Raw genomic sequence first — 16,027 nt, 5'->3', positions numbered from 1 at the left:
TATATCCTGTTTTTCTCTTTTCTTTCTTTCTTTCTTTTTATCCCTCTAGGCACTTGAATTGACTATCCACTCTCAGAATTCTGAATGAAAAGAAGGGGTTGATGGACTAAATTCTACCCAAAACCCCTGAACATAGTGAATTTGTCAGCTGTCATGGCTAAAAATATAAAGAGATTTTTGTGTAAAACGCCATTCCATTTGGCACATTTTCTCACTCCCCTTTGGTCATTTCCCAGTCTCTCCTAGAATATATTAGAGAGAAACTAAAGAGACTTTTCAGTTTCCTAATACCCCAACCAAATCTCAATTTTTCTTAAAGGAGTTACACTTCAGATATGAATTTAAGAGCCATAACAGGTAGAAGGGAGAGAGAGAAGAAAAATGTGTTAATACAAATGAAATCACATAAAAATATAACTTTATTGATGTTAACAACTTTAGGCAGTTTGGAGAACACTAGTATACAGTGAGACAGAGAACACTATGTATCCCTGGGTGGGTGTATTTGGTTCTTCCTCGGAAAATGCGCTGGAGGTTTACTGTTGAGCTTCGTACTCCAGCTTCTGCCAGAACCATCTTCCTTCTATAATGCTCCTTTGGGATATACATACCCTGTAAGTGTCATGGCCCAAGTACACCTGACTGACTTAAAACATGAGGTTGGTCAACAAACTCAAAGGAAACACGTTGAAATTCTTTACTCCATTTAAAACCATTGGGCAAGAGAGAGGATCACACTATAGGCAACTTGCACATACTGACCTTATAGGGCCCAAGAAGAGTGTGCTCTTCTGAGGCCATTAGAGGCAATAAATCTCGATTCAGGTCCTTTGGGTCTTTTGTCTCCTAGAAATAAATAGTTTTTAAAAATCAGTAAAGGGGACAGAATCTGATAGTCCACTAGATGATAAAAATGTCAATTATTCCCATAGGTTCATAACACAAAATGAGTTGGTAGAAATAGCAGGCGCCACCCACCACACGGTAATTATAGGATATAAAAGTCATTGTTATTGGATAAATCCGTGAAATGGTGAAGAGCAAGGGCTGAGATCTGGGGAGCAGGGGGTTCCAATCTGGTGCCATTTTGTATCCATTGAGTTTCTGATTCTTGGGGTACAGCCTTACAGAGGTGTGTCTCCCACTGGGGCTGGGTATGAATCTCTGCCCGGCTCTTGCTCCTAAGGTGACTCTCTCCTTCACAGTAGGTGACACAGCAGCGACAGGCTGCAGAGGGCTTCCCTTTGTGCTTGGACATGGTGTCTGGGGCTGGGGAGGCACCAGCAGCCCTCCCTGAGCTCTGGAGTTCTGGAGGCTCTTTCAGACGACTTCTCCTCCTTTGAACGTGGTCCAGACTGATATCAGATTGGGAAGAGCAGCTCTCATTCCAACCAGAACTGGCACTCAGACTTCTCAGGGGAAGAGCTAATCGCAAGGCCTTCCAGAATTTAGAGCCAGAATGTTTGGACTTTTCTCCTTTCCAGCTCACAAAAGACACAGACTCCTTCAGCTGTAGGATGCTCGGGTGTGGATGCTCAAGGGGACGATACTCAACCACAATGAGCTTGGTGGCAATGGAGTTTTGGCACATGACACCCAGCTTGAACTCCAGCATGCTGATGCTCTTTTCTGTCACATAGTCTGGGCTCAGGACAACAATCATCCTCCGGCTCCTTTGAATGAAGTCAAAAACTGCTTCCACCGTATCTGTAGAAAATGGAAAGACAGGACAATGCCTAGTGTAAACTTACATGTTTCAGTTCATTGTTGGCAGTGCTACAAAGGACAGGCAATGGACACTTGAGAATATAAGATCTAAGTGTTAATTTACTCAGGTAAGGAATCTCATCTACATAACTCTTACCAATGGTTGAAAGTAGCTGGTACCATTAAGGATGAGGAATTAATGACCACTAAAAGCAGCTAATTTCAGCTCTGCTAATAAGTATTTTTTTGTTTGTTTTGAAATGTTCTTTCCTTCCAATTTTATCTGGTGGTCTTAGATCTGACATTTTGAAGTGTCTAAAATATTTCATAAGTTGTGTGATCTCCTTGTATTTTCTTTTCATCTCTAGATTAAGTAACTACCTGATTTATAGCTTCTTTTCCATATGACAAGTCTCTTGCCCACTTTTATCATTTTTTTTCTGAATAATTTTCATTTATTTGTGTTTCTCCTAAGAGTAATAACCTGAATAGGACTGAGCACAGTGCTCTAGACACAGTCTAATCAGCAGGAATCGATAGGGAATTACTACCTCCTAAGATCCTGTCAATTTCAGCTCTTAATACCTAAAAATTTTGAACACATCAGACAGTTCACAGTATTGACCATATTGTCAACCCAAATTCTCTTTCTTCTTTTTTTTTTTTTTTTGCCTATGTGCGTGTATAAAGAATTTGTCTGAAAATCAATTAAAGGGGCAACAACAATGACAATGTGTGAAAATCAGTCAATTAGTTGAGACTTCTCCAAGTGTTTGATTCTAATGGTTGTTGAGGTGAATTTGGACAGAACCCAATGGAAAGTTCTTGAGATAAATGCAGTTATTAAATCACCATGAGGTTTAGAAGCTTAAACAATGCGATTTTCTAAAGGAAGGGAATTCCAAAGGAATATATGGCAGCAGATGACAACTCTGAAGACAGGTGCTGCAGACAGATCATGAGGTCAACCTCCAGTTTTGACAAGGGGTAAAATATTGACAGAGCAACTTTTTAGCCTGTGAAGACAAGCTGAAAGTTTGCACTAAATTGGATCATGAATTTGACAGGGAATGAAGAAGCTGTACTCTTTATCAGGTTAATTCTTTCCAGTTGGTGAGTTTAATATGAATTTAAAGGGAAATCAAAAGAGACATACTCAATGTTTAAGAACTTTTGACTAGTTTTATCAAGAGCACAAAGTTTTAGAGAATTTTTGTTTAAGTATTAAAAGTTAAATCTAAATGTTCACATCTTCAAAGCATATGTGTGTGTGTGTGTGTGTGTGTGTGTGTGTGTTGGTAATTCCTTTGTTCTCTGATCCTTCTCAGAATCTTATATAGCTTCCTTTCATAAACTTGAAAATGTGAGGGTAGGAAGTCTACTGTTTCTCCTATATCATGATAAATAGGATGTAACCCTAAGACAACATGGGTAGTTTTTCAACAAAAGGAACTTGGACACTCAAATTTTGGGGGTGTGTGTGTGTGTTTCATTTCAAAATAGTCACTTTAGGAAAGTGTTTTATCCAATGGGGAGATGATTGTTAAAAATAAAACACTGGGAGTTCCCACTGTGGCTCAGTGGTGATGAACCCAACTAGTATCCATGAAATTGCAGGTTCAATCCCTGGCCTTGATCAGCGGGTTAAGGATATAGCATTGCCGTGAGCTGTGGTATAGGTCCCAGACATGGCCCAGATCACATGGTTGCCATGCCTGTGATATAGCCAGGCAGCTGCAGCTCTGATTTGACCCCTAGCCTGGGAACTTCCATATGCAGTGGCTGTGACCCTAAAAAAACAAATAAAACGAATAAACTAAAAAATAAATAAACAAAACATTGTCTTACGTCCTCTAAAATTTTGTTTAATGCTTTTAGCTTTTTAAGAATTGTTTGAAATTTTGGTACCCCATGCTGTAAATGCATGATTTGCATTTGAAAGAGGGTAATGCTAAAAAAAAAAAAAAGGAAAAAGAAAATGAAATATATGAATGGTGGAATTCCGGACATTGAGGAGCGTATGTAGATGCTTCTCAGATGAGCATTGGCAGATACATGGGGATCTTCACACAGTACTTTGAAGGAAACTGACTCTTTTATGGCATATTTTAATATCTTCCATATTGTCAAAACTTCATGTTTGAGGATGTTATTATTATTATTTAATGATGAATATTCCTTGGAGTGCAAGTCATAAATTAGATCATTTATTCTGTTTGGCTCAAAGGAAATGTGCTGTGGCTATAGATTGATAAGACCAGTTTTCCTGTGTGGTACCAAATTTGGTTTGAAGCCACATTTTCTGATCTAGAACTCTTTAATACTCTAGAATATTCCTGTCAATAAAAGCCATACTCTTCTTGGTATTCACTAGGAAGTAGAAGGAAAACTAGAAGAAAACTAGGGCTGTAATTTTGTTCTTTGGCTAGATTACTGGTGTATAAAAGAGTAGGAAAGTTCTCTCTTTCTCTTTTTTAAAACTTGAAGTACAGGTTAAGAAATAGGAGTACCTAACTAACTTGGAATATGAATCTGAATTCATATATTGATTTCTTCATTTATCTTAATATTTTATCTTCAGAGTGTAGTCATTTAATATCTTTAAAAGTCTGGGTTAATCCATCTTTAAAATGCATATAATGAGCAAACTTTATGATTATTAGACAATTTATCAGTATCTATATGTAAATGTCTAGTGCGTGGTTCTCATAGTATTAATCATTTTGATTAAATAATTATTATTCAATGTTTCATGAACACAATATTAAAATAATGCATGGACTGAATATGTTGACTGAATCAATTTTTCATGGTGACTTTAGAGAATCATGTTAAAATGTGGATTTATAAGCGAATAATATGTTTTAAATTTCTGTCTATTCAGTTTGGATAAAATACCATTGGAATACTTAATCTGTTAGCCCATCGCTAAAGAAACTTCATATCCCTTGGACAGAAACAGATAAAGAGACTAGTTGTTGAATGTGTCCCTTCTGGTTTATTGTAAGTTTACATGTGTCAAAGGTCTAGTGACCTCAGTATGTGACTGAAAAAAAAAAAAAGCTTGAGAATTTTAAAAGGTTCAGTAATAGCCAGTTGGTCATGATATCCAAACCACTGACACTGGAACTGCTGATAGTGAAAATAGCCACGTTATGTTCCAGGAGGTCATTTAATAATTCAGAGTTAAAAGCTACTTCAGACTCATCATCACTTATTCAGTGCAAAAAACTCTCTGCAAAAATCTAAGATCCATCAAATATCTGCTTGTACACCCCTAGTAATTGGGGTCCTAATATCTCTTAAGATCATGAAGGACATTAGGGTTCAACTCTGCTTTAAAGTTGTTTCTTGAATGAGTAGAAATTGATTTCTTGTAAATTCCATCCATTGATCTTAAGTCTAATCTTTGGAGACTGGTTCCAACTAGGAAAATTCTTCAGTAGGATAATTTTCACTCAGCTAATCAGTTCAGTTAGAGGGATCTGGTAAATGTTCTTGGAATAAATGAATAAATAGATATATTTTAAAAGGCAAGAAGGCTTCCCTGTCACTACAGAGTTAATATTAAGTCAAAAGAAAATGCCTTTCTAGGAATTTGCACTGTGGCACAGTGGGTTAAGAATACGACTGCAGTGACACGGGTCACTGTGGAGGCATAGTTAGATCCTAGATTCAGCACAGTGGATTAAAGGGTCCAGCATTGACACAACTATGGGGTAGGTCGCAGCTGTGGCTTGGATTCACTCCCTGGCCCCGGAACTTCCATATACCTTGGGTGTGGCCCATTAAAAAAAAATGCTTTTCCAAATGTTTATCACTAATTGGTTTGAAATTGGTGATAGAAATGCATCTTTGGAGCAAATTATCACTTATTAACTGAAGGCAAGACATTAGTTAATTGATCTCATTCCAAAGCAACTGTCTTAGGGTTTTATTAAAATCTATGAAAGGTAAGAGGTTTCTGTAAGTTATCCAAGTTCCAAGTTGAACAAAAAGGAATCGGCTTTTATTTTATTTTTTATCATTTCTTGGGCCGCTCCCCCAGCATATGGAAATTCCCAGGCTAGGGATCGAATCAGAGCTGCAGCCACTGGCCTACGCCAGAGCCACAGCAATGTGGGATGCGAGCCACGTCTGCAACACCTACACTACAGCTCACGGCAACGCCGGATCCTTAACCCACTGCCAGGGATCGAACCCTCAACCTCATGGTTCTTAGTCAGATTCGTTAACCACTGTGCCACGACAGGAACTCCTTGGCTTTTATTTTAAAACTCTTTCTTTCTCCCTCCCTCCTTCCTTTCTTTCTCTCCCTCTCGGCCTCTCTGTTATTCTCTTTCTGTCTCTACCTCTCTTTCTCTCCACACACACACACACACACACACACACACACACACACACACACACACGGTATACTAGATCAATTCATTTTACTTAACTTTTACTCACATGTAAAGAAAATATTCTTGAGTTGAAGTTCCCAGTTTTCTCAGATTTTTCTTAGAAAGAGAAAAATTAATGTTCCTTATAACATTTCTTTTTCTAAGCATATCATTAATTCTTTTTATTCTCATTTCTTATCTCAAACATGAAAGTAAAGATGTAAAACACATGCACAAAATAAAATTCGAGCTGAAAATAAATGGTTTATTTTTAAAATAAACAAATTTACAAATAAATGGAAAATGGAAAATACAAAAGTTTACGAATAAAATAAAAGACATAGTCCTAAAATATTAAAACATATGGAAACAAAATAGACAAGTGGAGTGATGCTTTTGCTTCTCAATACAATCAAGTGCTTGTTTATTAGAATCCTAGGGAGTCATCTAAATTACAAAGCAGACAAGAATTAAAACTTTTTTATCATTGTGTAATTAAACACTATCATTTTTTTGTTAACTTGGGTGCAGAAGGTCTTTATATCATATCTATAAAACAATTACAGGATTTTTTAGATACTTTATAACATTAAGGAGCGATTTCTTCTTGAACCCCAAATTGTTTCTCTATCTCCCTCAGAATCATCTTACGATAAGACATACCCTTTAGATTTGAATTGCTTAGATTTTAGCATTTGGAAAAGTTTGGTACCAAATACAGGAATATAAATAGGACAGAAAGTATCAAGAAATTTCTAGAGGTACCAAACGGCATTGGGGATAAATATTAAATCCAAAAGTGCAACAGAACGCAGTATTGGAAAAAGAAGGGCCCCTTGGTGATGGGACTGTCCCTCGTTTACCTAAAGCTCATGTTGAATTGATATTCAAAGTTTATCTGGAGTCAGCTCTCTTCTGGTCTTGTGAGTTAAGGGTTAAGAGGAGGAATGATTGTGGTTTGTAATAAATCATTAATAATTCTGATCCAAGTATGACTTCATACTGTACTTTTATAGTCAATAATTCATGTTTTTTAGTTTAAAATAATAACTCTTCCATAGAAAAATAATTAATTAAACAGATTTTAATACTTCATAAGGACACTTAAATATAGGAGAGAGCTTTCGAATTGCCTATCAATATTCATACTAAGATAAGGGTTTCCTCAAAGTATGAATTATCATGTTTCATAGGATAGCCACGTTCATTTATAGGTGTTTTTATTTTCTTTTCCTTTATTACTTAACAGGCCAAATAGAGATTCATCTTTCCAGTAGTTGTTGAGTACTAAGATTAACAGAACTTAGTTTCTAAGTGTGCATGCTCAGAACATAGTAGATGATCAATTAATGCCAGAGGACTGCTTAGCAGTGACCACGAAAGCTCTGTGCACAGCAGATTTCGCTGCTCCCAGATATACTGAGGCAGTAATAAATTAATTATACTAATTTAGGGAGGGCAAAAACTAACAACAACTACCACTCTGTGAGTTGTAAATTCACAAATATTATTAATGTACAGAAAACACTGACACAAAAACATTACAATAAAGAACATAATTTAAAAACTAGAGTTTCAGTGATTTGTAATATTGTGCCAATAGCTATTTAAAATCATATGTATGTGTGTTTATATATGTGTCTGTTTATATACATACAAAACTCATGTATGTATATATGCATATGTATGTAATTAATTAATGTGCCTATATATGCAATATATATACATATATATAATCTCATGTGTATGTACATATATATATTTAAAATCTATATGTAACATAGATATTCACCACTATGTAAACTCTGGATTTAGTTTTCACTTTTCCAAGTCTTAAGAACAGTAAAATTTTCCTTAAACTAAAACAAGTTTCATTGACAGTGACTTTTCAGACAGACTTGTTTAGAGTGAACATATTAATTTACCAGTGAATAAAAGGTGAAAAATACTTGGGGGTCCCATTAATGCTCTTAGGATATTAATGCTAAAAGCACTGTCAAGGTCACTGAGTCTAACATTCACACTTTACCACGGAGAGACAGAAACAAGTGAGGAGAAATTACTTTCCTAATAGTCACATCAGCAAGGCTGAGATTAATAAACAAATTGACAAACACCTTGTTCTATGCTTTTCCCATCAGCCAGAAAATGCCTTTAAAGCATTTTTCTGGTTTTTTACTTGCTATTAGCACCATTAAGAGATGCTTCCTATCAGACTGAACCAAGTGTGGAGCTACCTGTAAACTCCGAATGACTAACACATGATGCAGTTGATAGGAAGATGGGGTGATAAATATGGGTCAACCTACAGTTAATCAGTTTACTGTTATAAAAAAGTATGATATATTTCTCAAGTTGACAAATATGATATCAGTTACCTGAGATAGAGGGCATAAGGAAATAGTACCAGACAATGCAGGCAAGCCCTTTAAACCAATTATAAGGAACATTTTCAGCTACACTGCTTTATATTGTCCCAAATGGGTATCAGTCTTGCTGTGATGGTGTCTTATACAGTTGAATGAGCAAGAGAGCTCATTATCCTAAGCTAAAATAAATTTAGCCCCTGATTATATTCTTAATGGATAAGTTAAAACAAAAAAAAAATAAATCTATATTTGGAAACTCATAATGACCCTTTCTTTAAGGGATCTTTAAATCCACAGCAAACAAAGCCTGCCCCATAACGTTAAGATTATTAAAAAAAAAAAAAGAGAGAGAGAGAGAATAGAGACAAGTAGGAACAGGAATGGAGGGTACAGAAGGGGAAATTCTCATCTACCAGGTCTTTGTCTGCAAGAATATGGTGACATCAGATGCTGGTGACAGATGGTGGCACTATCACTCTAAACTGCAGTATTGCCTGATGAAACACAATAGCCTGCCATACCATCACCCTGAATTTATCTCTATGGAGAGGTTTCCATAAAAAACTTTTTGTCCATGAAACAATAAATTGGGAATAAAAAGGGGGGGACTCTTCCTTCCTGGAGCACCCTTGGATTGTTTTACCCCTTTCATGGCCCTTTCATACATTTTTCAAAGACGAATAGGAGAGACCCTGCTCGCCACTTCTAGACCACCTGGAACTTTTCTTCACTGGCATGGCCACCTGTAGCTGCTTCCAGAACCTGCCCTGCGGATACTTGGATTTCTCCCCTTTCCACTTAATGACCGTGAGCACCGTCTTAGCCCTCTTCAGCTCTTTCACCTTCGTCTCCTTCACAGCTTTGTACTGCACTAAAATGACGTTGATGTTGCCCCGAGAGGCCATGTTTTCTAGGCCAGCCTTGAGCTCCAGGAGGGCTTGGGTTCCCTGGAGCACGTAGTTGGGACTTAGAACAACCAGGAGGCGTCTGCTTTTCTGAATGAAGCCCAAGGTCTCATCTGTGACAACTGGGAAAGAAAATACCATGGGGATTAGTGTTGGCCAACAACTCCCCAAAACTATGGGGCTTGAGGAGCAAGTGAAAGAAAATTAGGGTAACAGCCTGAGAATTGAAGTGAAACTTTTTACCAAGACCACTTAATCCTTTAGACCCAATCACTCTGTTCACAAAGTGTCACCCTCCTCAGGGAGAACAGAAACTATATGCACATATTCCAACCCCAAAAGAATTCCAAACAGGCAAGAGCCGAAATGTATTTCTCTGAACTTGGTCTGCAAAAGCATTATTCAGGACATGAAGAATAAGTGGGTTGTGCTGAAATCAATTTCTCCAAACCACGTGGCATTTTGTAGCCCAGTAAAATCAGCTCTTGAGCCCTTTCTCCCCAAAGAAGCCCAGTATCAATGTTTGAGTGCCAGTGAACATTCAAAAAAATATATATAGTACACAAAGTCATAGACATTGATGTTTTGCTAATACAGGACAGCAAGAATAGGACCCCTCATTTTTTTTTTGTTTTTTGCAAGTCTCTCTCTATTGCCAGACACTTTCCTTACTCAGATTAGTATCACTATTTTATTGGAATAAGAACTGAAAAACATCTAGCTAATTGAATGGCATTTTAGCTGGTACCACACTCTCAGCTCAGCTTTCTGCTCTCTGCACTAGAGCCTAAATTAGTCCCCACATCTTTCTCCTTACACTCCTCTCATTACTATGAAGCCATGTGTTTAGGCAGCTGGGAGCTGATGTGTATGCCTTTGCTAACAGGCAAATGCTTTCTTCAGGTCAAAAAAGAAGAAGAAGAAGCAGGGAAAATGGAAATGCAGTGCAATTTTATTCTGTTGTCAGGGCACTGATTTGTTCCCATCACTAAATTCTTGGGAATAACCCATCTCTTCGAGGTTGCTTATCAAGGACTGTATAATCCTTTACCTGGGGTTCAGAGAGAAGCCAACTCCAGGGAATGCATGAGTGTTGTGGAAAGCTATTTCACAGCTTACTGTACTCCCTTAAGCAGTCATTTTGCCCCTTAATCTTTACAGGTACAGAGGCAGTAGGGAGAGACTTGCAATTAAAATAGCAGGTAGAGAACAGACTTGTGGTTGTTAAGGGGGAGGAAGTGGGATGGACGGTGAGTTTGGGGTTGATAGATGTAAACTGTTGTATTTATAATGGATAGGCAATGAGGTCCTACTCAATAGCACAGGGAGCTATATCTAGTCTTTTGGTATAGACCATAATGGAAGATAATAATGAGAAAAAGAATGTGCGTGTGTGTGTGTGTGTGTGTGTGTGTGTGTGTGTATATGACTGGGTGTCTATGCTGCACAGCAGAAATTGACACAGCACTGTAAAACAACTATACTCTAATAAAAATAAAATAAAATAAAATAAATAGCATGTGCACCCTGGAGAGAATGCAGGATTAAGTAACTGCCTGCTCCAAGCAGTGTTGCTAGAGGTTGACCATGTGTAAGCAGGGAAAAAGAGCCAGAAGCAAAGAGGACCCAAAAGCAGCAGGGAGAATGCAGAAGGTTACAAGGATTAACATTCAAAAGCAAGATGCAAGGATAATTATGTAGAACTTGAATTCTTCAAAGAGCTCTCAATCCCTACTGGAGGCTATTTATTACACTGTTGCTATACTGTATATGGTCATAGAACTTTTCACACAGGAGTAAATATTTGTTGACTACCTGTATAAATGAATAAATAGATGAATAAATTATTTAGGATTTTACACCTTAAAATGAATTATCCATTAACTAGGTAGCCAAATCATCATTTCCTTGTAAAATTACACTGAAGGAGATTTCCACTGTAGAACAGAAGCATGGTGGACTTCTGGGTGATGACTGGGGAAATAAAGTGATCCACCTAATTTAAAATGAGAATAATGATGTCTATTCTCTATCTCAATGATCAGGTATAACATTACAAAACACTTTAAGTGATTAATGTAAACGGGATTTTAGAAGAAAATGAATTATTTAGTTGTAAAGCTAAAAAACATTATACGCATTTTAATAGTATAGAGTTTAACCATGGGTTTAGGAGTGCTATTACATATTTATCAAACAGACTCAAATATATCATCGCTTCATGTGTTAACTGTCTGGATCTGAAAATTTAAAGTATACTTTTTTTTTAACATTCAGCATCTCAAGCTTTTTTTTTTAACCTATTATAATACAGTGTCCTATGTAAAATTTTAAATTTATCTCAAATATGTAAGCTGATAGAGACCCAAGGAAAGGTGGTATTTGAGTAGCACTGGTTTGCTAGAAAACAAAAGCAAAGAAATTAGCAAATGCCAAGGACAAATAATTCTAATTATTATCAATAAGTGATATAAAGAAGGATTCCATACACTCTCTTCTGCAGCTCACTTTTTAGCAAAATTGCGGAAACCTCAGTCTTTAGAAGTGTTTTGTTTAAACTCCGTCATCATAAAAAAATTCTAAGCAAATTAATGCAGATTAGCTAAGCTAAACCTTCTAAAAATTTAAATGTGAGTAAACAAAATGTTTAAAGCTGTGGCACTTAGAGCACAAATGCATTGTGCAGTTATACTTTTCTGATATCGAGTTTTCAAAGCTTACAAGAGAAAATATTTTAATACCATAAACTTCACTTGAATAGTCTACATTTTACAGTGTAGATTTATTCCTGGAGAGTACTATTACATCAAAGAAATGGACCTTGGAATGTTCAAAGATGCCAACATGGGCTGTGTCACAACTCTCAGACATGACCAAAGCTAAACATGGGCTCTGCCTCTCAGGGTAGCATCATTTGTGCTCATTTGAAATACCTACTTCCCCCAGGCAGACTGTCTCGGTCAAAGATGCACAGCTTGTATCCGAATTCATTCTCCAAGACTCCACGGAGGGTGAGTAATACAAATTCTTCTTCTTCAGCATTCCTTGCATAGGATACATAAATATCATATTCCTTCCCATCTAGCAACAGCAAAAAAAAAAAAAAAGAATCAATATAAATTAGGAAAGTTTCTCAATAGTATTCAATTTTTTTTTAAATCAAACTTTTGAATAGTAGACATTTTCATTTGTTACATTTGTGAATTGGCTGACAGATTTCAATATAATTTCCCACCTGTGACAGGTCTCCAGGCAAAATGACTATTTTAAAGCATAATTGCAAATTTTATCTGATGTGTCTTCTACTTTCATCTCACTGAGTTTAGATTTTTTAGTGGAGAATGAGTGAGATTTGGCTCATTCAACTATGAATTCATAGAATCAGGAAGCAAATAGTCAATCATAGGTGCTGGCAACAATGTTATGCAGAAAATTTCTAATTACTGTCCTAGTATGTCATTTATTAATATATTAGAACTATAAACTGAGAAAAACCTTCAGAAACTGCCCAAAATATTTACACCTGAAAATACCTACAATTTAAAGTATACTTAAATTCAAAGAACCAAATCTCTTCTAATAATACCTGCCTAATTATAAAAATCACCTCTCATTAAAAAGACAGGTTCTGTGTCTCTTCCACAAACCTACGCAATGAAAATCTTTATAGGATGGATCTAAGCAACTGTATATCAAATATTTCCTTCTTGTCACCAGACACATATGCACTGGAACAGAGCTGCTTAAACTTCAATACATATGTGAATCTAGGGTTATTGTTAAAATTTAGATTCTGATTTGGCATAGGGGTCAAGCTTTAGATTCTCCTTTTAATAAGCTCTTATGTGATACTTCTGGTACATGGATCACCTCTGAGTACAAAGAGCACATGAAGTCCAGTACAGAAGCCACAAGTGGCTTTTGAGCACTTAAAATGCAGCTGGTTTGAATTGAGATATATGCTCTAAGTGTAAAATATACTACACATTGAATTTTGATGATTTTAGTACCAAAAAAAGACTAAATATCTCTATTAATATTAATGATTAGCTAAAATTGTAGTATTTTGAATATGAAATTAAGATACATTCTTAAAATTATTTCCATTTTTTTTTTTAGCTTTCCCTTATGTGACCACTAGAAAAATTTGAAGTTACATTGTGGCTTGCATTGTATTTCTGTTTGAACTGTGCCAATCTAGACTAAATCACATATTAACCCAGGAAAGCAGAATAATATGCATTAGGAAGATTTTCAATAGTATGGGCTGAAACAAAAGTTAGTCTAATTATATCTTCCAATTACTCCAGGTTTTATCAAGATGTTTCCTGAGATGACAGTAGAAGAGATTTGCATCAAACTTTCTTTACTCACCTAAAATGGTTTCATCTGTTCCAAAATGAGCCCGATAAAAGAGGACCATCTCCAGCCAGTAAACATGGTAAACAACAATGAGAATCACCACCAGCAGGACTGTGGCTCCAAAACCACATGCCAGTTCCACTGTGTATCTGGGAGCTATTATGGGGTGAACAACAAAGAAACATTGATTTGTACATGGTGATCACAGTGACCCATCATCCTGCAAATAGCTGACTAAGCCAAGCAGCTGAGCTATGAACCTGACTTACCTGAGTGAACAAGCCAGGGATAGCACGGTAGAGGTTAAGCACTATGTTTTAATACTAGACTGTGGAGCATTTATCTTTTTGTTTCTAGAAACTGGCATAAAAGGTGGTTTTGTTTGGAGTTCCCTTTGTGGCGTAGTAGTTAACAAATCCGACTAGGAACCATGAGGTTGCGGGTTCGGTCCCTGCCCTTGCTCAGTGGGTTAAGGATCCGGCGTTGCCACGAGCTGTGGTGTAGGTTGCAGACGTGGCTTGGATCCCGTGTTGCTGCGGCTCTGGCGTAGGCTGGCAGCTACAGCTCCGATTAGACCCCTAGCTTGGGAACCTCCATATGCTGCGGGAGCGGCCCAAGAAATGGCAAAAGACAAAAGAAAAAAAAAGATGTTTTTTTACTGTTAGATAAATTGAATAGACTTTGATGATATACAGATTAAAACAGAATCTTATCACTGGGAAGAATTTAAAAGGTCATCCAATTCAACGTACACACTTATATTTGAATCTTCTCAAAAATATTTTTGAAAAGTGTGACTCTAACCTGTTTGTCCTTTTCTTTTTTGTCTTCTTTTTTTAGGGCCACACCTGTGGCATTTGGAGGTTGCCAGGCTAGGGGCCCAATCAGAGCTACAGCTGCCGGCCTACAACACAGCCAACATGGGATCCAAGCCACATCTACGACCTACACCACAGGTCATGGCAATGCTGGATCCTTAATCCACTGAGAGAATCCAGGGGATCAAACCTGCGTTCTCATGGATACTAGTCAGATTCATTTCTGCTGAGTCACAAAAGGAATTCCCTGTCCTTTTCTTTTCTTTTCATTTGCCATACCCACAGCATACGTAATTTCTCGGCCAGGGATTGAGTCTGAGCCTCAGCTTCAACCTACACTGTAGTTGCAACAGCACCAGATCCTTAACCCACTGTGCCAGGCTGGGGATGGAACCCTCATCTCAGTAGAAACTCATTTCTTACCTGGACCAGCACATGATCGTAGTAGAATTTTAATTGTTGGTGAAGTTGAATTGAACAAAAATCTTAATGTTTTTTTATCAGTCTTAGTTCCATCCTCTTATCTAGTGCCACATGGAAGAAATTTAATTCCTTTTTCTTTATATTTGGCAATAGGCCTAAAGAATCTTATTATCACTGAGCAGAAAATGAAGGTATCCACCAAATGCTGAGTGTACTTGGCTCTGAAAGGATCTCTCAAGTCCACAGTCCTAAGTTCTAAAGGTAGACTTCTAAGGGCCGACTATGACAGATTTCCACATTATCTGCTTACTTTTACGTGATAAAATAAATTTTAGCTGTGTCTTTGAAATCATCAAAGGTCAAGTGAAGTAATTCTCGAATACCTAAAAATTAAATATTAACTCATCTCTGTAAACAATATCTGTCACAATCAAACCACTAACCACTTTTCTGTCTCATTTGCTGGACTCCTTTTCTCAAAAACATCATTTAAGATTTTTTTATGGTATCTACATTTTATAGTAGCTTCTTTTGTGATATGATTGTTCAAATATTTTATTTTATTATTTTATTTTTTCTTTTTAGGGCCACACCTGTGGCGTATGGAAGTTCTGGGGCTAGGGGTTGAATTGTAGCTGCAGTTGCCAGCCTATGCAACAGCCATGGCAACTTGGGATCCAAGCCATATCTGCAATCTACACCACAACTTTCTGCAGCACCAGACCCTTAACCCAATGAGGGAGGCCAGGGATCTTATGGTTACTCATCAAGTTCTTAACCCAGTGAGCCACAGTGGGAATGCCAACATTGGTAAGATTTAAAGTCATGCTTTTGTTCATGATGTTACTTTTGGCTGTTACAGTTCTTGCTCATTCTTTAGTTTTCAAGATTATGCTCAAATGTCATTATTTTGTATGAGTTTTCCTGGAATAAACATTTCTTGCAATATGACCCCCATCCTGCAAAAATCCCCACTGTTCTTTTTTTGCTGCACTTGAAGCATGTGGAAGTTCCTGGGCTGCAGTTGGGACCTGCACCACAACTGCGGCAATGCCAGA

At 37.1% G+C, this 16,027-nt stretch overlaps 1 protein-coding gene across 3 annotated transcripts in view; it reads right to left on the bottom strand.

Annotated features, from left to right (window-relative positions):
- Window positions 1-451: 451 nt before the first annotated feature.
- IL1RAP (interleukin 1 receptor accessory protein) overlaps window positions 452-16,027 on the bottom strand; it is a 136,212-nt gene continuing 120,636 nt past the window's right edge. Inside the window, exons 9-11 of one of the 3 annotated variants that reach the window (XM_047788801.1) lie at window positions 13,741-13,884; window positions 12,304-12,447; window positions 452-1,707 (exon numbers count right to left, since the gene is read on the bottom strand). In XM_047788801.1, the coding sequence (XP_047644757.1) occupies window positions 989-1,707; window positions 12,304-12,447; window positions 13,741-13,884 (1,007 nt within the window). In that variant the 3' untranslated portion in view covers window positions 452-988. Of the gene's footprint in view, window positions 1,708-6,417; window positions 6,540-7,826; window positions 9,489-12,303; window positions 12,448-13,740; window positions 13,885-16,027 lie in introns of those variants that run through there. The other 2 variants (XM_047788791.1, XM_047788783.1) reach the window with 2 other exon arrangements.

This window comes from Phacochoerus africanus, chromosome 1, assembly GCF_016906955.1.
Source record: "Phacochoerus africanus isolate WHEZ1 chromosome 1, ROS_Pafr_v1, whole genome shotgun sequence".
Taxonomy (NCBI): Eukaryota; Metazoa; Chordata; class Mammalia; order Artiodactyla; family Suidae; genus Phacochoerus; species Phacochoerus africanus.
Note: the sequence above shows the minus strand (reverse complement) of the source record. Positions and strands in the feature narration are given on the sequence as shown.